General features: G+C 52.5%; 5 protein-coding genes across 5 annotated transcripts; 1 reads left to right on the plus strand and 4 right to left on the minus strand.

Moving 5' to 3' along the window:
* Nucleotides 1–80: 80 nt before the first annotated feature.
* COCSADRAFT_109766 (uncharacterized protein) lies at nt 81–3385 on the minus strand. The gene is made up of 3 exons (XM_007698130.1): nt 2937–3385; nt 899–2854; nt 81–850 (listed from the first exon to the last, which is right to left on the minus strand). The coding sequence occupies exons 1-3, from the start codon at nt 3222–3224 to the stop codon at nt 329–331; spliced, it is 2766 nt and encodes a 921-aa protein (XP_007696320.1). The 5' UTR covers nt 3225–3385; the 3' UTR covers nt 81–328.
* Nucleotides 3386–3497: 112 nt separating this feature from the next.
* Nucleotides 3498–7717, minus strand: COCSADRAFT_109770 (uncharacterized protein). Its single transcript, XM_007698131.1, has 8 exons — nt 7564–7717; nt 5794–7511; nt 5653–5746; nt 5329–5597; nt 4518–5280; nt 4313–4471; nt 4121–4263; nt 3498–4069 (listed from the first exon to the last, which is right to left on the minus strand). Exons 1-8 carry the CDS (start codon nt 7630–7632, stop codon nt 3871–3873), a joined length of 3414 nt encoding a protein of 1137 aa, XP_007696321.1. The 5' UTR covers nt 7633–7717; the 3' UTR covers nt 3498–3870.
* Nucleotides 7718–8261: 544 nt separating this feature from the next.
* On the minus strand, nt 8262–11050 carry COCSADRAFT_157210 (uncharacterized protein; the record flags this gene model as incomplete). The annotated part of the gene is made up of 3 exons (XM_007698132.1): nt 8262–8273; nt 8332–10876; nt 10938–11050. 3 exons carry the CDS (start codon nt 11048–11050, stop codon nt 8262–8264), a joined length of 2670 nt encoding a protein of 889 aa, XP_007696322.1.
* A 915-nt stretch (nt 11051–11965) lies between these two features.
* COCSADRAFT_33672 (uncharacterized protein) lies at nt 11966–13642 on the minus strand. Its single transcript, XM_007697407.1, has 4 exons — nt 13158–13642; nt 13066–13105; nt 12702–13010; nt 11966–12650 (listed from the first exon to the last, which is right to left on the minus strand). The coding sequence occupies exons 1-4, from the start codon at nt 13573–13575 to the stop codon at nt 12257–12259; spliced, it is 1161 nt and encodes a 386-aa protein (XP_007695597.1). The 5' UTR covers nt 13576–13642; the 3' UTR covers nt 11966–12256.
* Nucleotides 13643–14128: 486 nt separating this feature from the next.
* COCSADRAFT_109777 (uncharacterized protein) lies at nt 14129–19440 on the plus strand. Its single transcript, XM_007698133.1, has 7 exons — nt 14129–15114; nt 15171–15674; nt 15784–17166; nt 17217–17255; nt 18391–18499; nt 18561–18923; nt 18978–19440. Exons 1-7 carry the CDS (start codon nt 14548–14550, stop codon nt 18989–18991), a joined length of 2979 nt encoding a protein of 992 aa, XP_007696323.1. The 5' UTR covers nt 14129–14547; the 3' UTR covers nt 18992–19440.
* The last annotated feature ends 30 nt before the right edge of the window (nt 19441–19470 follow it).

Consider the following 19470-nt stretch of genomic DNA (forward strand, 5'->3'; position numbering starts at 1 on the left):
CTATTGCAGTAACAAGAGCAGGCCACTGACATGACTTCGAGTTCGCCAATACAACATCACCGAGTTACAGTCCAAAGATATCATGTCTTACATAGACCTATCATCGTGAATTCTATTACTATATAGACGTGGAAAGCGCACATCGCCATTGCACGCTCTCAGTTCCTTTAAATCCGGGGTCCTGAGACCATACCTAGTATCATGCAACCCGACCAAGGATATCTACCATATACGCCATCCGACGCCGTTGCTCCATCGCATCATCATTAAAATATCCCGTGAAATACTTACAACAATTGCCAATACCTGTGTCGTAGTCTTGTCTTCATCATGGTCTCAACACACCATGTCGCCGTCTGAAAGCCTCCACTCGCTCCTCATAGAAGAGAATCTCTCTGACCCTGAGCTTTGGACCTTTCTGCGAGTCCTGTATAAAAGACTCATCATCGCTATCCCCGTCCGCTTCATCGCTGACATCGCTCTCCGTCTCGTCACCGCCAGGCGGTACTGCGCCTTCATCCATGCTGTCGTCGTCGTCATCCTCGGTGGCTTCACTCTCATCATCAGATAGCATGGGATCATGTGTGGTGTATGCAGAGCCACTACCATCAGTGTGCATGCCGTCATGTCGCAAGTCATAGTTCGATGGCCGATTCTCCAGGATCTCAAAGCATTTCGTGGACAGACCCATATAACACAGTTCGATTTCCGGTCGCAAGTGCACAATGTCGAGAATCTGGTAGGCCAGCTCACGCGGGTCAATGTTGCTTCCATGAGCGTGGTCGGCTATAAATGGAATGTACAAAGAGCGGATATGAGGAATATACGGAAGACGTTGGAGGAAATGATGCTGCCTGATGTTAGCCAAGCCCTTCGATAAGGGTCAAATATAACATACCCAGTCTTTGTAGTCAATGGAAACTGCCAGTTCTCGTAGGCTATTCATGCGACCGCTGGTTATGAAGGTCAGGATTTCCCGGTTCAACATCCACCGTCTCCACCTGGAGCTCGTTGTTGTGTGCCCGTCAGGCCCCTTCTCCCCACTGTCAATCATCAACTTCTTTAGACTGGCTCGGTGTCTCTTCAAAGGCCCTTTGTATATAGCATCTACTGTTACAGGAGACGAGTACGACCGGCCTTCCTGGAGGAAGAGGACCTCGAGGCTATTGGGTGCCAAGGTTTCTTTTAGGAAAGAAATGAGCGATGGTGAGACCGTGTTGGTATGAATCCGCTTCAGGTTCAGTTGATATTCACAGCGTAGAGTGTACGAAGCCTTGTATGCTTTTGACGATGATGGCGACCCAGGATAGGCAGAGCGAGGCGTGTATGCTCTTCTCAAAATCTTCCACAATTGTTCATGATTGCTGCAGTTCAGAAGAGTCAGGGTAGATAGCATGGACCAATCAAAGGCTCTGCGCAGCACAGGGACAGAGAGGGGGACCCGTTCCAGCTCCAAAACCTCAAGCTTCAGCTGACCAGTCAACAAGGGCTCTGCAGGATCTTGAGATGGGTCTTGCGCATTAGTGTTTTGTCTATGGGGCGAAGGCCTTGTGTGAGCCTTGGAGGTTGGTTTGTCTTGATGTGCCGGCTGCGGGGCCGGCTCTGCACCTGCGGGTTGGTCATCGTTGAACAGACTTACTCCTTCGGTTATAGACGTGTCATCCATCGGGTTACCGAAGTGATCCACATCTTGGTCGGCTTCGCGTTCATGCAATGAGAGCGAGGCTATAGGTGGTAAAGGCTGTGATACAGCCGATTTCATCGGTGTTGCTTCAACTGACCGCTCTGTAACCCCCGCACCGCCCTGTTTTTGGGAAGGCGGCTCTTCTGAATGACGCATATTGTGTATACGTCCAACAAGAATACCCAGCACACCGCCCAATCTCTTCTCGCCTATTGAGCATGCTGCCGTTGATGTCGTGCTGTAATCGACCTGCTGCAGACCTTCACCTTCCCACACGGTCACCCAGTCCCGTTGCTGAGCATGCGCCGCGATTCCAATCCTGAGTTCGCGAAGCTTCTTCTGTGACCGTGCAATCAGAATGCTCATTTCATCAAGGTACGGCAGTTCGTCAATATCGAGGACGCTCAAGCTTTTTAAAGCGGGGATCACGGAGAAGGTGGGGTGTTCGACTCGATCCACCGCAGACAAGCTTGTAGGCGGGTATTGTGGGACTGGAATAATGGGCAGTTGAACGGTACCCAGGCCGCTTGGATGTGTAGTGTTGGGAGGCGGGGGCAGGTTCTGATTGTTGAGGATCATAGGTGGCGCTGGCGGAGGAGCTGGCGCATCGATAGTGTTGTCATGCCATCGGATCCAGAGCCGCTCAAGACGGCATTCTTCACCGTCACTCCGGTGTGCGAGACTCGACAGCGCCAGCCAAACATCGCGAAGCACACCAGTTGGCATGTCCCACACAAACGTCTCGAGGTTGATCATGCGTGCAACGGCAAGCGCTACCAATGTGCCCAGCATCTTGCCGCCCTCCTTGGTGATCATGTACTCTTGGACCCATGCCTGCGGCCCATTGCCCAGCGAAAACTTCTTCGTAAACTGTCCGTAGTAGTTTCCAAATCGGCGCTGCGGGACCGGGTATGGGTTGACGGCGGTCCTTAGGAGTGAAGTTGGCGTCTGTCCCTGCAGTCTCAGACGATGCTGGTGGGGGAAGCAATCATCGCCCATGACCAGCGTCGCGAGGCCGTACGTGAGAGCGTCAACGCCAGCACGGGGCTCGTTGTGGGTACTTTCGTCGGGCCATACAATGTCGAAGCGCGAATAGATGCATGGTATGGTCAGCCGGTGAAGGGCCGAGTGGCAGAGACATAGCGACGTCAAGTCGTTGGTATGCGGAAGCTGTAGAGTGAATGGTCAGCATCCCCGCGCGCCATGGGGAGACCATGACGGAGACTGCGCCTGGTGGAGGATGTCTACTCACCTGGTGAATAATTTCTTTCAATATATCCACGGGCAGATCCAGCAGCTTCAGTGGGCCCTTTGAAGCCTTTGCCTTGCCCTTTTGTGCTGGCGCCAGGTCAGTCAAGGGCGGCGCGCCCACCGCACCCGGCGCAGGCGTACTCGTCCACACGTCCTCTGGCGATGGCTGAGAGCCCATTAGTTGCGCATCGTCCTGCGAGGGCGAAAATGAGCGAGCAAAGTCGGCGTCTGAGGGCAGCGGCGACGCAGTGGTGGGCGTGCCGGGGGTGGAGAGCGGGGAGTCGGCCATGGTGTGGTGAGTCCAGCAGCAGTACTACTTGCGGCATACAAGGTCCCTGGGGAGGGTGGAGGACCAGGCGCAGAAGCAGCACGGTAGTCGTGCTCCTACATGTATGGAGGTGAGATGTGCGCAGCCGTCAAGTTTGGGTGTTGTGGTGGTGCTGCCAATCGACGTGGACGGCCAAGAGACCCTGGTTTATCCCGGTGCACATCCGCCCTGCCTTTCCTTTGCATTTGCACATCACACCAGCCTGGTTTCCTGCGCAACCGCCGCCCGCGCCGCCACTTTGCCTCGCATGCCATCCCCCCACCACCATACGAACCTTTGCCCTGGCCATCAGCCCTTGGCACATACACCTGAGACAATCTCACACGACTCCATACATGACACGACTCTCTCCAGTATATTCGGAAACATGAAAAATCCGCGCATATACAATTATTGCCAGCGGAGCCACACCCCAGTCTGGATATAGGAGCCATGCGACAGCGACTTCCATACTACATACAACCATCCAACGCCCTTATCAAGTGGGTATAAACATAGATGGAAACCCTGTCAAACTCCACGCCTCACTTTGCGATTGAACTCCCTGATCACCAGTAGCACGTCTAGTATTAGCAAAACCCTGTCCGCACCCACTTCTACTCCCTCCTCAACCCCGGCTCATGCTCAGCGCCGTCTGTCCCCGCTCGGGATCAGACATCTTGATGATCTTGACATCAGACGTCTGGTTGACCTGGCTCATCGACTGGGGTGTAATGAAAATAAACTGTCGGCCGATCGACCGCCGCGCTGCCTGAATAATCATGTTCATGCTCCGTTCGCGATTGACGCTGTCCATGAAAACATCGCTGCACCCTTTGTCAGTCTGCACAATACAACATGATCCCGGGTCTACTCACAACTCGTCAAGGCAGCGGATCGGAGAGCCCATTGCATCCCATAGTGAAAGCAGGAGGCACACGGTCGAGTATGATTTCTCCCCACCCGAAAGTGTCTTTGTTTGCCTGCCATCCCCACTTCGTTCCATGATATCCGGTTGAACCTGGACAGAGTCAGCAATGCACCAAACAAAAAGGGTTCGTTGCACTTACGTGGATGTCGAGAAGAGCCTTCTGGTGATCGATACTCAATGTGCCCCTGAACTTCCGTTCACTCAAGAGGTAATTGAAAGTGACGCGTGCGCGAACAGAGATACCAGACCTAAACTGCTTCCATCGGTTGCGTCGATTATTGAGGGTGGTGATCAGTTGCTGGTACAGGTCAGCTAGGTCTATCAAAGCATCTGGCCTGACTTACGTTGCGCAAATCCCTGATGTTATCAAATTCCTGCATTGCATCCTTGTGTTGCCTCTTCGCTTCATTCGCCGCTCGTAGTAGCTCATCTTGCGACCCACCGAGTTCCTTCTCCGACGCTTTCCTCGTCGCCTCTAGCTTTGCCAACATCTGTCCAAGTACATCAGAGCTCTTTCCCGCTGGCACAGGAACCCGCTCCGCGCAGACGCCTCTAGCGCCTTCGATTACCTCCTCCAGTTCTTTGCGTAACTCTTCCACACTATTCTCCCATTCCTTGCGCACTGCTTTCGCCCTTTCAACCTTGGCAATAGATTCGTTCTTCTCTCGGAGCTCATCCTCCCGCTTGCTTTGGAGTTGACGAACGGTAATGTCTGCCTTGTTCAGCTTGAACTTGAGTTCCTCAGCCGTAGCGTATTTCTTGTCCACCTCATCTTTGTTCGCTCGGTTCTCCTCATTCAGTTCGAATTTCCGTGTTGTGATGTCTTCAAACACACCCTCGAGACTTTTGAATTCCTCTTTCGCAGTCTCAAGTGCTTCCCTGGCAACCTCGATGGCCGATGCGTCAGGAGTAGCCTCGCTCAGCTCACCTTCAAGCCGGTCCAAGTTATCCGAAGCCTGTTGCATCGCAATCTTGAGTGTTTTCTTCTCGCGTTCGTGGTCAACTTCTCGACGCTTGCACTCATTGACCCGCTCTTGCAACTGTCTGGCGCTCGCCTCAAGAGCTTGTATCTCTCCCATAATTCGAGTTAGGCGAGTTCGCTCCTCTCTGAACATCGCTTAGCCCATTTTCAGGAAACTTTGCAGAACTACTTACTGAATTTGAGCATTTTGATCGACTTGCATGCGCAGATTTCCCGTGAATTCCAGGATGGGACTGTCGTTGACTTGGCCGTTATTGCTGTAATGGTATACTCGACCTCTTCGGGTATCACCATCCGCGAATGTAAAGCACATTTTGACATTCTTGGCACGTGGCCCACCATCTTTCAGTAGCCTAAAGCCCTCTGTCATGTTCTCAAACAGTACAGTTTGTTCTATTGACTGGTTGATGATAAGCTGGTTGCGAACAAGATCATCATCAAACTAGGTATCAGTTAGCTGAAATCTCCTGTACAATACTTATACACATTGCGCTTACAGTCAATACTCTCATCCATGTCAAGAGATCCCTGTCAGGCTCGTGGTTACTTGTATCAATTGGAGCACGTTTGCCAATGTATATTTGCGCGGACCTGGGGCTGTTAGTATGTTTTATGAAGCTTAGAGGCAAAACACGCACCAGCCTGTCCTGTTCATCAATGTGGACAAGACACTTTGATCATGTTTGCTAGTGACGACGAAGCCATTGAGCGCTTGACCAGACTGCTTCTCCAATATGCGACCCCACTTAGGGTCTAGCAGTTTTATGTGATGGCCGATAGGTCCTACCGGTGGCTCTCGAAACCGACGTTCCGACTTGATCGCGTCCAGTAATGCCTTGAGTCTACTGGGATTTGCAAATCCATCTATCCAGTCACCCTGGCCTCCTTCCAGCCTCGAGATGACGCTTCGGATGCGCTTTGCGTCTTCGCGCGCATTTTGGACTTTTTGGTTTGCACTTGCCAGCTCTCTTTTAGCCGCTTCAAGCTGGGCCAGCAGTTGTGGGCGACCAACGTCATGGGATGCGTACGCCTCTCTGGCTCTGTCACACTCAACCATGGCTTCGTCACGTTCACGGACTTTCTCGGCGTAAAGACCGTTATCAGCTTGCGCCTGTCGCTGTCGGTATTGCTCTATTTGGTTTTCGTACTTCTCCACTTCTGATCGCTTAGCAGTCAACTCGCTTCGAGCTTGCCGTTCATCAGATTGAAGTTGCTTGAGCTCTGCCTTGACATGATCAAACCTTGCCCTGGCGTCTTGTAACTCTCGATCGACGGGTCCTCTTTCCTCTGTAAGATCGGCAACTTTTTGTTTGGCGGCCTCGTAAGCCTGGTCAGCACGTTCATAACGTTCTGCTGCCTCAGCCGCCTTTTGCTCCCGTTCTTGTATTTTAGCCTCCGTTTCCTCAACTCCGGCCTGTGCGTCCGCGACCTCCTTTTCTTTTTCCTGGACATGAGCCCATGCAGCCTGTCCTGCAAGAATTGCTTCCTTGGCCCGTAAAGACTCCAGATTCTGAGCCCTCCGCGCCTTCTTTTCCAGCTCCTCCATGTGGCGTCGTAAAACACTGAGATCAGCCTCCTTGACCTCGGCCTTCGCATTCATCACTTCTAAAGACTGTTCAATCTGCTGATAGTCCCTATTCAGATTCTCGAGTTGAGTGCCTTGGAGAAAGAATTTGTACTTGTCCTTTGGAGTGGAATGATTGAGAAACTGCCTTGCCATATCCTGCGTCAATACATTCATAGGATTGTCAATCTGCATGGAGAAGGCGTCCAGGATGTCTTCAAGCTCTGCCTTCTTGTTTGTGACAAGCTTGCCGTTTCGGTCCTTGAGTTTGAAGCCTGACGTGCCAGATCTGCTGAAGTGTCGCTCGACAATGATGGAGTCGCCATACTGCGAGGGCTTGTACGCAAGCGGTCCTCGGTTCTTAATCTTGACAGTAACAGAGGCATAGTCTTTGCCTTCTTTGATCAGGCTCTTGAGATTTTGTGCGCGGTTGGTCGCTGTAGCCTTTCCACCCAAACATATCGTAAGTGCAGTGAGCACGGCACTCTTGCCACTACCGTTGTGCCCTATGATGAAGTTGATGAGCGGACCCAGAGTGACAGTCAAATGCTCATGGCACATGAAGTTTATACACTGAATCTCCTCGATTATGCCAGAATCTGTCGCGATGTTTTGCCTATTCGCAGTCTCCCGCCGTTCTTTCTGGACTTGTTGTGTCGCCCATATTTCTTGTGCATTCCGTTCCTGTTCGTCTTCTGCGTCCGAAGTATCGCTACCGCTCGCTGCACGAGATCGCTCGTCGGCGGACGACTCTTCGCTGCTGTTTGGCTCAGATGGGCGAGGTCTTTTGTTCTACATTCATGTGAACCAGGCTTTCGGTCGCATGTGGAGATAGTCAACCTACGCGATTGTCACGACCAGTACCGCTGGAATTGACACCATTTGTGTAGGCCCGTGGGCGCTTAGCGGACATGACTACAGTCAGTACAGCATCTGCTGTGGTTGTAAAGTAGTGTGGTTGAAGGCGACGACGGGTAAGGCTGGATGCCTACCAAGAGTTGCGGGTGAGGTAATTTGGAACGCGCTCCTCCCCCGCTAGGAGCATTTACGAACCGCGCTAGTGCCCGTGTCGTGCGCAGCACCACATGCCACTTTATGCTAGGAATCACAAATACGCTTTACTAGAGTAGATTCGTTAAGGAAGCACTAACGTGTGACTAATAGTCAAGCCATAGGTCTTACAATTGCAGAGTTATCAGTCAGGGGGAAACAATTCACCCAATGAGCATATACATATCACGTGATAGCGCGTTCCTACGCGTCTATAACTATGGAAGACGTAATGCGCGTTTTGATAAAGAGCGGATTATGACCAAACAACGACAAGAGGTATGGAAACACACATCTAGTTGTTTTTGCTTAGGTTCAAATCGTCTATATAGGTATATTGCTTCAGGTTTTTTGTGGAGGAAATCAAGATAAGGGGAAAAAGAGCATCTACACTGAGACTGCCCAACAATGTGCAATACTGTAACAACGAAAAAAAAACCCCTCGCTATGCAAAAGTCGCTAGGCAGAGTACGGTAATACTACTGAGACTTTCTACATGACAATCTAATCTTCCTGTTAGTAAATGGTTCTTTAGAAAGCGACGAGGTTAGTCCAGACTTACACAATCGCCATCCTTGGGTGCCTGTCCGATTCCCATCTCGTCGAACGTCTTAGGTCCTTTTCCTGGCCCTGGAGAAGCCGTTGAAGCAGGCTTGCTGGGAGGAGTCGGTGTAGCTGGTTTGCTTCCAGGCGTAGATGGTTTGCTTCCAGGCGTAGATGGTTTGCTCGCTGGTCCTGGCCCTGGCTTATGAGGTGGTTGTTGCTGCAAGGCTTGTACCCTGTTCGGATTGGGCATATTGTCAGGCCCACCGTGTCGGCCAGCTGAGCCAGGGCGTGAAGATGTCCTACTCTCCTGGCCTGGCTGGACTGTGGAAGGCCGGGTGTGTTGACGGGGCTCGAGAGGTGCGACATAACCGATGTCAGGCAAAGTGGGCGCTTTCTGAAGCGGTGCTCCTGACTGCTTTTGCAATTTGTTCCGCACATCTGGCGCGCTGTATCCAATATCTGGTGGCTGGGTTGTTGCTGGGCGGTTCTGCATATCTGGACGCTGAACGCTCGGCCCGCCAGGCTGCCTGTAGCCTGCTGGGCCACCTGGCGGTGGCTGTGCACCACGGCCAACGTTGGGGAGGCGTCCTCCTCGGCCCATGTTGTCCACGCTGGTATGAGGTCGTATCGGTATTGGTCCCATGTCTTGGCCAGGGCCTGGCCGTGGATTACCGCGTCCATATGGGTCGTTTGGTGGGAATATGCTGGGGTTGATATTAAAAGCTGATGATGGCGGGCGAGTGCTGGATGCTCTGATTTCTGGGGCAAATCCACCAGCCATGGTGGGGCGTTGTGGGCCTAGCCGTGGAGGGCCGTTGTCCATTGGGTACGGTGCTGCTGTAGATGGACGGTCATAAGGTGCGGACATGGGCGCATTTGCGATCATGGGAGGCTGGTCAGAGATAGGATACGGTGTTGTGCTATCGCCTCGGCCTGGTAGTCGACCACCTCCTGGTGTGGCAGGTGAGGCATCCGAACCGTAATCAGAAGGGCTTACGTCGCTGATCGACGCCATAGGAGCATGAGGTTGCTGAAGCCTTGTTGGTCGCTGTCCCCGCATGGAGCCGTGCTTTGACTTGATCATGTTGATTGCGACGTTTTCATGGTCCTTCTTTGACAATGTTCGTGACAATTTCGATATGCTCTCTATACGTGCGGTTGCATCTTTGTTGCCGTTCTTCTCGGCTTTTCCATACCACTCGAGGGCTTTGTCGAGATTGACTGGAACATTCATACCAATCTCGTGGAAATAGCCCATGGCAAATTCTGCAGTGGCCAGACCTGTCACTGCTGCTCGTTGAGCATATTGGAACGCCAGCTCTTCATTCTTGTTGAATTCCCCCTCGTGTCCACACAGGAACCACTTGCTGATAGCCATGTCCGCTTCAGGCTCACCCTGCCTGGATGCGAGCGCATTGTAGTGCAATGATAATGTAGGATTGAACTCACAGCCCAAGCTGCAGAGCTCATAGGCAGAGCCCATTTTCAGCTGAGCCTTCGCGAAACCAAGGTATGCGGCCTTCTCAATGTTTTGTCGTGCCCCTTTCTCGTCATAGGCCAAGAATGCCTCAGGAACGCTGATCTGTGGAAGTTCGCGGGCTTGAAGCATGCCCAAGACGTAGGCACCTTGGGGAGCGTTCTCATCTGCAGTAGCAGCGGCCTGTCTGATAAGCTGAATACCCCGCGCGAAGTCTTGAGGCTGACCGTGTTGTCCGAGGAGCGTCATCATACCAAGACGGTAGTTGGAGGCCGAGTCACCCTGCTCTGCGCCAGCTTTGTAGTTTTGCAGAGCCTTGATAGGGTCGTTTGCCTGCTCGAATTGCATGCCCATTCGATACTCTGCCCTGGCATATCCTTTTGCGGCCGCACGAGAGTAGCATCGAAACGCCTCCTTCTTGTCTGCTCGCATGCCAAATTTGCCAAACTCGAGCCACATTCCCCGCATGAACATTGCCTTTGGGTGGTGCTGATCTGCCAGAAACGTTACCACGTTCATTGCATCCACACGCAGCTGGTGCTCGACTTGTGGTGTTGCCGGCCTGGCCCCCTGGATCTCGGAGATGCGCTGCTCGTGCAACTGCGCAGCATCCACATATTGTAGGGCATCTTGTGCCCAAGCCAACTGCATCTCGGGATCGTTCGAGTTGAGGACAGGCAGGCGCGCATTTTCCAAGACTGCTTCCTTCTCATCGTCGGACGGGGGCACATTGGGCGGTCTGTTTGGGAGCTTGGGAAAGGGGGAGAAATTGGGCGACTCGTGATGCTGCGCGAACTGGTTGTAATCGTGTGAGGGCTGGTGCTGAGGCTGGACAGGCTGAGGCTGGACGTTGGGTGGTTGTCGAAAGGCAGCGGAGATGCTTCCTTGTCGGGATGGCCATTGATCGTCGTGTGCGGGCAGCTCGTTGGGGTAATTGGCCTGTCGCGGGGAGAACTGCTGCTGCGACTGATTGTAGCTCTGCTGCGTTGGTGACATTGCGCCGTTGATGCTTCGAGGGCCGTTTGCCTCTAACTCTAGATGTGCGATGTTTTCTTGCATGTTCTCAGGCACTTCGGGCATGATCCTGCCGCCAAATCTACGTCAGCCGCAATCTTAGGGCCTGCATGTGGTGGGCTAGAACGAACCGCTGGGGCGCAGGGGAGATGACTTCTGGCGAAGGAGCCGGCATATAATAGTCATCGATGCCTCCTGGCACAAAAGTCGCCCCCAGCTGGGGCTGGTTGTGGTAGTAGCTCATAGTGACTAGAGAATGTCAAGCCCAAGACGCTGTGGCTGCTTGGGATGTTAGCATCAGCTCCTGTACAAAAGAGACCTGTATAGCCATGCAGGTCTCCGCCATATAATAAGCCACTCTCGCATAATGGGGTCCCGGAGGCCTTGTTGCATGCCGAGTGACGCGTGGACCAGGAAATGAGCGTACCTGGACTTTGGTGGGGTACGACCCTGAATCGCTGTCGCTAATAGCTGTTACCTTTCCCGCAACCCGTGCGGTCCCCCGGGTGTCGTATACGAGGATGCGGGCGATCCTGTGTAGGCGTATGTCGCGTAAAGCTCAGGGAGGAGTGTTGATGGCGGATGGTGGCGGTGCTGGCGAGGGTTGGGCGCAGGGACACAGGTGGGTAGCATAGGTCGAGGGGCGGAGTTGGAGAGAGAGCGAGAGACGAGAGAGAGGGAGCGAAACACGCAGCGATCAGGAAGTGAAACCGGCGTTGAAGTGATCAGGGCTTCTAGATTCTGGGCAGTAAAGGATGCCGTCGCTTGACGTCAAGTTCAAGTGCGTTGCCTGACTCTGCACACACCCGCGCACTTCCTAAGGTCACAAGAACACAAGCAGAAGACCCTTGAACGGATGTGCATGGGTCATAACGTCAGTTGTGTACATACCCCAGGCTCACATCATCTATAACTATCTCGGTGCATCTGGCGCTTACAACATGATACGCGGATTGGGCTGCGCCGCTGCGCCATACAATGCCTAGAGGCTGTGCACTAATAGTATTCGGTGTCGCGTCACCCCTTTTGGCCTCCCTGGCACGACTTCTTGGGCGTTTGAGCTTGTCAAACTCCGGATCTAGCGGCATGTTGAGCGTTTTTTCTTCTGCGGAGATGAGACATTACGTACCCATGCCCATATGTATTCGGGCGCAGTATTGGCTTGCGTGGCTGCATATGTTCATGTCTTTGCTACTATGATTAAATCGAGACTCGGGTTAGAGAGTCATCATAAATATAGGTACACCATGATCATCATCATGCTTGGCATCGTACGTTGTTATTTCATGAGAAGGGAAAAACAACATCCTGTAGATAGTGGCTACAGGTATGTCAAATGTATACATATCTTAAAGACGACCCAGCCAACACCGCCTGCCGCTGTTCCAAGGCATTCGCAATGACGGGTATGCAAAGTCAGAAAGTGATCTGAACGGGGCGCGGTTGCCGCTTAGTGCACCATGACATCTGCGCCATGCTGTTGTTGTGCAGCACCGCCAGACTGTTGGCCGGCTGCCTTGTCACCACTGGCAGCACTTGGCTCGGCCTCATCCATTTCCATGTCGTCGTCTCCGCCCTCCTCGCCCTCTTCCTCCTCGTCATCTTCCGAGTCTTCAATGTCAATCTCCTCGCTACCAGCCTCAGACTCGGCGTCGTCGTCGTTGGCGGGGCCGGCAGTGTCATCAGCACCTGCCATGGCAGCATCCTCGCCCTCGGCAGCGGCACCCTCGACACCCTCGTCTTCCTCTTCCTCCTCCTCGATACCGTACTGGTCTCCGTCGGCAGTGAGATCGGCCTCTGGCTGCTCAGGGGGGAACTCGGGTGGCGCAGACTCTTCAGAGTCCCTGGTGGGGTTAGCGGCATTGAAGAGTGCTTGTGCAGTTGCCTGAACATACCATTTGATGGCGAAGCGGGTGACTCGTGGCTTCTCGGCAAGAATTTGCCTCTGTACCTTCTCGATGACAGGCTTGGTGGGAGGGTCTAGGGCGAGTGCCTCATCTGTGTACTCGTTGTTCACGTAGTATCCGACACGGACGAACTCGCGCTCATCGTAACTGCAGCTGAGCAGAATAACGGTGACACCAATGATTTCGCTGTTGGGAATGCGCGATAGATCCGGGGGATCGGCGCGGAATTGGAACTTGTTGACGCCGACTGGCAGAGGTCCAACAAGGACCGAGTCGAGTTCCTGGTCATACTCGTTCCTGGCACCCGTTAGACGCGATCAGGACAATGGGCGGGGGCGGTTGATGGACTCACGAGGTCGCGGAGCCAACATAGGTCAGCTTCCATTCAAGGTCTGTGGATGCGTGTTAGCAGGGACAATGGACACGCTGGACGAGTGCACTCACCTTTTTGTAGTTGCTCGAGGCATTCGAATGTGATTTCAAACTCGTAGGGCTCGTCGAAGCGCGCGGGGTTGTTCTTGACCTCGACGCCGAGAAGCGAGACGACAGACATGTTGAGGCTGGACGCGGTGGACTGAGTAAGGGGCGGGGTGAGAAGAGGAGGGAAGGGTGAGAGTGCAAAGGCAATTGAATTGGCAGGTGTCAGGCGTGTGTGCGTTGGTGAAGGTGGTAGTGGGGGGGCAGTCCACAAGAGACAATGAGAAAAGGTGTTTGTTATGGAAGCGGTGAGGACGTGCGTTGGAGAGATCGCGGCGGCAACCATCCAGTGGGGATCAAAGGCCGCCCTGTCGCGAGTCGCGTGGACTCCAAAAACGTGACTGGGCGTTTTGGTGTTCGCGTCTGGTGTTACTGTTGCTGCCATCCATTGTTGCCATGACCAGCATGATCAAGAGCCCCTCGCCGTACAATGACAGGGCAAAGACAGCCTCCTCATGTCGTGCCACTCTGTCTGACCGTGTATGTATGTATGTACACATCATCGAGGCCCAGATCCAGTCCATCGGCATTAGCCTCAGCAGGCTCAGGAACGCCACGACCACGACTCAACCAATTCCTCCAACACACTGACAAAAATGCTACATACACATGTTTAAGTATACTTACAGACCCCAACGGTTGCCCCTGCTGCAGTCGGCCCGGATAGATCGCTAGCACCAGAGCCATGCGTTCTCCTGATAAGGTTCTCATTCGCCATATATACGAAACGGACCACCATGATGCCCACCCTCGATGAACAAGGCGCTCCCAGGTGTCTGCTTGGTACAGCTGGTCGAGAAACTTTGTTCACGCTCGCACAAGACATGTCAATACCGCAAGAGACGACTTTGCAAAACAAGTAACTGGACTAGATGACGCTGACGGACATTGATTACTGTGTAGTAGCAGTCGCTGATGGTTTCCCGGAAGCCGGCGCGGGGCGGCTGATGGCCTGGTGCACCAGCCGAGAAGATTTCCGCGTCTCGCCTGGTCGGAGGGAGTTCTGGGAGGCCCTAGTTAGGACAAGGTCATGAGGGGGTCCTCGTCCTTGTCGGTGCGTCCCAGACAACTCCCTCCTTTGCATCAGTTCTGCTACTGTCTGGAGCCGCGAACCTACAGATGTACCTACCATCTGCATCCTCCTATCCACCATCTCGACAGTAGCCCTCCTGCAGCCGTCAGAAAACGTAAAGACGACTAGCAGCTAATGTACACAACGTTCGCTTCCCGCCTAGTCGGTTCTTTTCCCCATCGCTGATTTGCTCCCCAGCGCTTCTGGCTCCCATCTTACGTCCGTAAGGCTTTCTACCCTACCCTACCTACCTGTACCACGGTCCCACAACCATCTCAACCCGTCATGTCCAGCGCGTCCCTGCCAAGCTTGGACGGCACGCAATGGCCTAGTCAACTGCCTGGCTTTGAACGCAAGACAGCTCAAGGTCAACCGCGCGTTCGCCGCCGCAATCGGTTGATCACTTCGTGTCTTGAATGCCGAAGAAGAAAACTGAAGTGTGACAAAGCCCAACCATGCACACACTGTACCAAGAACTCTCGGGCATGCGTCTTCATCGCCCAAGGCCTGGATCCAGATGCGCAAGCAAAGCTCGCAGAAGTCAAGGAGCAGATGGGCATGCTGGAGAGAAGTCTCGAAGAAGGCGTCGTTCGCAAGACAGACTCAAACAGCAGAGGCCCTTATGATTTCTCCAAACTGAGCGCACTCCCCGGTCAAATTCACCAAAGTGACCAGGAAGAAGATGAGGACACCAAGGACCTTCGTCCAACCGGTTTTGCTACCGAAGACGCTACCTATTACGAAGACGAAGACGATACCAACGACGACATAGTCGATCTTGGCTTCCGCATGGGTAAGATTCGAATAACAGAGCGTATTGGAGGTCTCGTGCGTCCAAAGTTCTCGGATGAAGTAAGTTTCCACATCCCCCGGGTCGCTTATCATCAATTGACATATTTGTTTTCCAGCTAGCCCAGCACATAAAAGAAATGCCCCTACGAGAAACCCCCTCTCAGCCAACTATCGAGGAAGATCCTACTTGGTTAGCGCCAAGTAAGGACTATGTCGCCCCATCTTCCAACTTCATGCTGGCTTCCGGGCTTGATAACGCATCGCTTGTGTCCTATCTGCCAGCACGATTTATTGTTGATAAACTTATCGCACATTACTGGGTCGCTGTGCATGTCGTTGCTCGAGTCGTCCATCGCCCCTCATTCGAGAGGCAATATCAAAACTTTTGGATCAGAGTCAACATGGGCATGGAGCCTCGCTCTTCCTTTCAGGCGGTTCTCTTTGCAGCTATGCTGAGTTCAGTTGTCTCTATGAGTGAAGAGAAAGTGCAGGCTGAATACCAGGTTGATAAACCAACACTGGTGAATAGCTTTCGTGAAGGAACAGAGGCAGCTCTCGCCAAAGCCAACTTCTTGCGCACTACCAAGCTGGAAACTATTCAAGCTTTTGTCATGTATCTGGTATGTCATATCCTCTGCTGCGAGACTCTAGACAGATGCTGCATCGGATTTACTACACATTAGCGGTGTTTTGCGCAATAGTATCACGAAGCTAATTTAGCGATTTTAGATCCCCTTGTGCCGTAATGAAGTGTCCCGCGCCCACTCTGCGCTGACGGGATCCTTGATCCGCCTTGCCGAATGCATGGGGCTCCATCGGGACCCTACCTCATACAGTAGCTCGCCAATCGAGATTCAAGTCCGGCGCCTTGTATGGTATCAGATCTGCTTCCTAGATCTCCGTACTTGTGAAGCTGTGGGTCCCCGGCCGCAGATCCGTCTAGACGATTTTGACACGCGCTTCCCTCTTAACATCGATGATGATGACCTCGATCGCGCTGAGCGCGGTGAGCCTGGCATAGATGTCAGCAAAGACTCGATTCGTTTCACTGACATGACCATAAGTCGTATGCGCTTCGAAGCATACGAAATGCATCGTTATCTCTGGAATGAACGCCCAAAATTAGACCAGAAGCGCACGGGCGGCAAGAACGACGTAACCATCACATCCATCCTATCACGCGTTCAGTCATTCCTGGCAGCCATGGAGAAGAAGTATGTGCCGATGCTCAGCAAGTCGAATGCACTGCACGTCTTGGCTTCAGAGCTTCATGGTATTGTCTCGAATCGATTGTACGTTTCCATATTACAAAAGTACATTTCTAGTGTTCGCAGTAGGATGCCTGAGCGCTTGCGACAGCTTGTCATGAGCGCTGCGACGCTGATCCTGGAGCATGGCATGGCGATTGAGCAGCATCCCATCTTGTCTCGATGGTCATGGATTGTTGGTGCTCTCCACCAGCATCATTGCGCGCTTCTCCTTATCAGTGAAGTGAACATGTCTAAGCCTGACCCTATCATAGAGCAACGGATCTGGAGATGCCTAGATTACTCGCTCGATCTCCCTCCAGGGCTTTCCAACGAGGAAAAGACGAAATCAGTATTGTCAGAGCTTGTTGGCAAAACCAAGAAATACTCTGATATGAAACGAGTTCGCGCCCCGAACAATGCACAAAGTGTGCCAAATGCGCCACCACAATCTAGACAACAACCCCAAGAAGATCAGGTATACCGTCAGAAAGTTTCACCACCACCTGTGACCTGTGTTGGCCCTCCGCCACATAGCATGGAAGAGGGATTACCCGCACAATTACCTGTGCAACCAGCGCGTCCACCTACCCTACAACATGGTTCTTCACTAGGCCCTAGAGTAAACAATTTTCCCGGTGCCATCCCAAGCGTGGATTGGGGCACTATCGATCTTCCAGCGTCCGTCCCGGTTGCGCAGCCGCCAGTATACAACGACTACGTCCCTAACCCTGTTGGCGCGTATCCTCCCAGTATGGATCACTACAGTGGAGGCAATAACAGCAGTCCGAACTCTGCAACATACGGCACGACTCCTCAGTCGTCAAGCAGCAACCCCATGGATGCCATCAATGAAATTGACTGGGTAAGTCGATTCGCTCAAACGTGATGATTCAGTACTGATACAGAAAATAGAACGATGTTGAGAAGATGTTTGGCAGTGCGCAAATGGACGTGGGAAACATGCTCATCCCGCCATATACTTTTCCACAATTCTCAGTTTCAGACCTGCAGTGGCCTGAGCAGTATGGCCTACAATAAACATGGGCTAGATTGTTAGATGGGTAAGAATTACAGGTTGTGGGCTATTAATATCATTTTTTGTTAAGAGAATATAATATTTTCATTTCGTTCAATAACCTTGATGTGGACTTATCCCACCTTTTGGAACAATCGTCCATCGTGTATCTCGGAGGGTGGCAAATACCATGTAGTCTCCCTCACAGCGCAATCGCGCTTTGCTATGTTTACTACACGGTCCTAGGAGTCGCTTTCGGTGCCGTCATATCGGCCTTCCCAATCTTGGTGTCCTGCGCAACCTCTTCACGCCGATTATCAGCCTTTTCGTATTTTGCAAAGAAACGCTTGGTTGGCGGTACGTTTCCAGGAAGAAGCGGTTGGGATGTTCCGTGATGTTCGTTTTCGCAGCATCCGCATAGATGAATATAATGGGATATAAGAACCACTGTTGCAAGTGCGATCGTGTTGCTTTAGTGTTGGTGATTTAGATACAGCAAAGTGGGTTTATAGGCAATATAGATAGATGGAATCATTCATCATTCATGACCGACCATTTGATGGCCAAGGATGGTGAAGCAGGTCATGGTTGTGTTGGCATGTTGTTGTCATTGTGCAAGAAATTTGTGATTGTTTGGCGTGAATACAGTTAGAAGTGTCAAAAGTTGTCTACATTGATTGTGCAAAGATGTTGAGAGTAAACGCCCGGAGTTGTGGTGCAAGCTAGATGTGCAGCACAAAGCGGCTATCGCCCTTTAGGCAAGGCGCTGCCAAGGCTCGCTTGTCACCGCAGGACCACCAATATTGTCGTCCCCCACCACGAGTTCCTGCCTCTTACGAACTTTCCAAAATATCCACGGCAGTCATTCTTTACTACCAGAACCGATTGACTACCTCAAGCACTAGCCATGCGTGAGTATCATCCTTCTGGTCGGCTTCTGCAAAGATGAGCGAAGTCTCTGTGTGGCTAGGACACCGAATTGAGTGTGCGCCTGGCCACGAGAGATTTCGCCTTCTTTGACAGTCAGGCTTTTCTACACGGTCATGCGCTTACATACTCAAAGCTCCCAAGTTCGATCCCTCCGAGGTGAAGGTCATTCACCTCCGTGCGACCGGTGGTGAAGTCGGTGCCTCATCCGCGCTCGCTCCCAAGATTGGTCCTCTCGGTCTCTCTCCCAAGAGTACGTTTTCAACGCTCCAACGCAGACACCGCCGAAAAAAATCAGTCTAACAAGCCCATAGAGGTCGGTGAAGATATCGCCAAGGCCACTGGTGACTGGAAGGGTCTCCGTGTCACTGTCAAGTTGACCATCCAAAACCGTCAAGCCGCCGTCTCCGTCGTTCCCTCCGCTTCTTCCCTCGTCATCAAGGCCCTCAAGGAGCCTCCCCGAGACCGTAAGAAGGAGAAGAACATCAAGCACACCAAGAGCGTTCCTCTTGATGAGATCATCAGCATTGCCCGTACCATGCGCTTCAAGTCCATGGCCAAGGACCTGAAGGGTACCACCCTTGAGATCCTCGGAACTGCCTTCAGCACTGGCTGCAAGGTTGACGGCCGCAGCCCCAAGGATGTCTCTGACGACATCAGGGCCGGCGAGATTGAGAGTAAGTTGTGATCCGGGTAGTTTTGAAAAGACATGGTCAGCTAACAAGATGCAGTTCCTGAGGAGTAAATGCTTGCACAATGTGCTTGAGGATTACGATGAATGACACATGCCATAGAGGGCGCTACATAGCTGAATGAGGATCATGTTTCCAACCTCGAGGTTACCGTTTCGGAACCGGGGGAGTTTGCACAGCTACGGCGTTTGGGATATTTGATACCATACTATAAAAGTGACTCTGGCATAGGGCAATGATACAATGCGTCTTGCCACATCTGAATTGGTGTCTTCGTGCAGACCGTGATGCTTGGTGGTTGGGCCAAGGCTTCAATAAGTAGTGTGATGCGCCAATCGCCGGCACTCTGCAATAGTTCAGCATTGGCTGCCATGTCGATGCATATGCGATTGACATGGAGCAATGGCCAGAGCGATTGATGAGGAGGTTTATAGATGTCCTTGTACTTAATATGTAGACAGTAAAGGAGTAGTCCGGGTTTTGCTGACATGAAGGATCCGAGCTCGGTATGGTGCATGCTCGGCACTCGCCC

The sequence above is a fragment of the Bipolaris sorokiniana genome (assembly GCF_000338995.1).
Source record: "Bipolaris sorokiniana ND90Pr unplaced genomic scaffold COCSAscaffold_2, whole genome shotgun sequence".
NCBI lineage: Eukaryota > Fungi > Ascomycota > Dothideomycetes > Pleosporales > Pleosporaceae > Bipolaris > Bipolaris sorokiniana.

What these genes read in the sequence shown, in the direction of transcription:
- COCSADRAFT_109766 (XM_007698130.1), bottom strand. Translation starts at nt 3,224, where the DNA reads ATGGCCGACTCCCCGCTCTCCACCCCCGGCACGCCCACCACTGCGTCG. An exon ending in TGAAAGAAATTATTCACCAG is followed by an intron (nt 2,855 to 2,936) that starts GTGAGTAGACAT and finishes TTCACTCTACAG; the next exon opens with CTTCCGCATACCAACGACTT. An exon ending in CCATTGACTACAAAGACTGG is followed by an intron (nt 851 to 898) that starts GTATGTTATATT and finishes AACATCAGGCAG; the next exon opens with CATCATTTCCTCCAACGTCT.
- COCSADRAFT_109770 (XM_007698131.1), bottom strand. Translation starts at nt 7,632, where the DNA reads ATGTCCGCTAAGCGCCCACGGGCCTACACAAATGGTGTCAATTCCAGC. An exon ending in GTACTGGTCGTGACAATCGC is followed by an intron (nt 7,512 to 7,563) that starts GTAGGTTGACTA and finishes ACATGAATGTAG; the next exon opens with AACAAAAGACCTCGCCCATC. An exon ending in ATCCGCTGCCTTGACGAGTT is followed by an intron (nt 4,070 to 4,120) that starts GTGAGTAGACCC and finishes CAAAGGGTGCAG; the next exon opens with CGATGTTTTCATGGACAGCG.
- COCSADRAFT_33672 (XM_007697407.1), bottom strand. Translation starts at nt 13,575, where the DNA reads ATGGCAGCAACAGTAACACCAGACGCGAACACCAAAACGCCCAGTCAC. An exon ending in CCTCGAGCAACTACAAAAAG is followed by an intron (nt 13,106 to 13,157) that starts GTGAGTGCACTC and finishes ACGCATCCACAG; the next exon opens with ACCTTGAATGGAAGCTGACC. An exon ending in TATGTTGGCTCCGCGACCTC is followed by an intron (nt 13,011 to 13,065) that starts GTGAGTCCATCA and finishes AACGGGTGCCAG; the next exon opens with GAACGAGTATGACCAGGAAC.
- COCSADRAFT_109777 (XM_007698133.1), top strand. Translation starts at nt 14,548, where the DNA reads ATGTCCAGCGCGTCCCTGCCAAGCTTGGACGGCACGCAATGGCCTAGT. An exon ending in AAGCTTTTGTCATGTATCTG is followed by an intron (nt 15,675 to 15,783) that starts GTATGTCATATC and finishes TAGCGATTTTAG; the next exon opens with ATCCCCTTGTGCCGTAATGA. An exon ending in TTGGCAGTGCGCAAATGGAC is followed by an intron (nt 17,256 to 18,390) that starts GTGGGAAACATG and finishes AAAGCTCCCAAG; the next exon opens with TTCGATCCCTCCGAGGTGAA.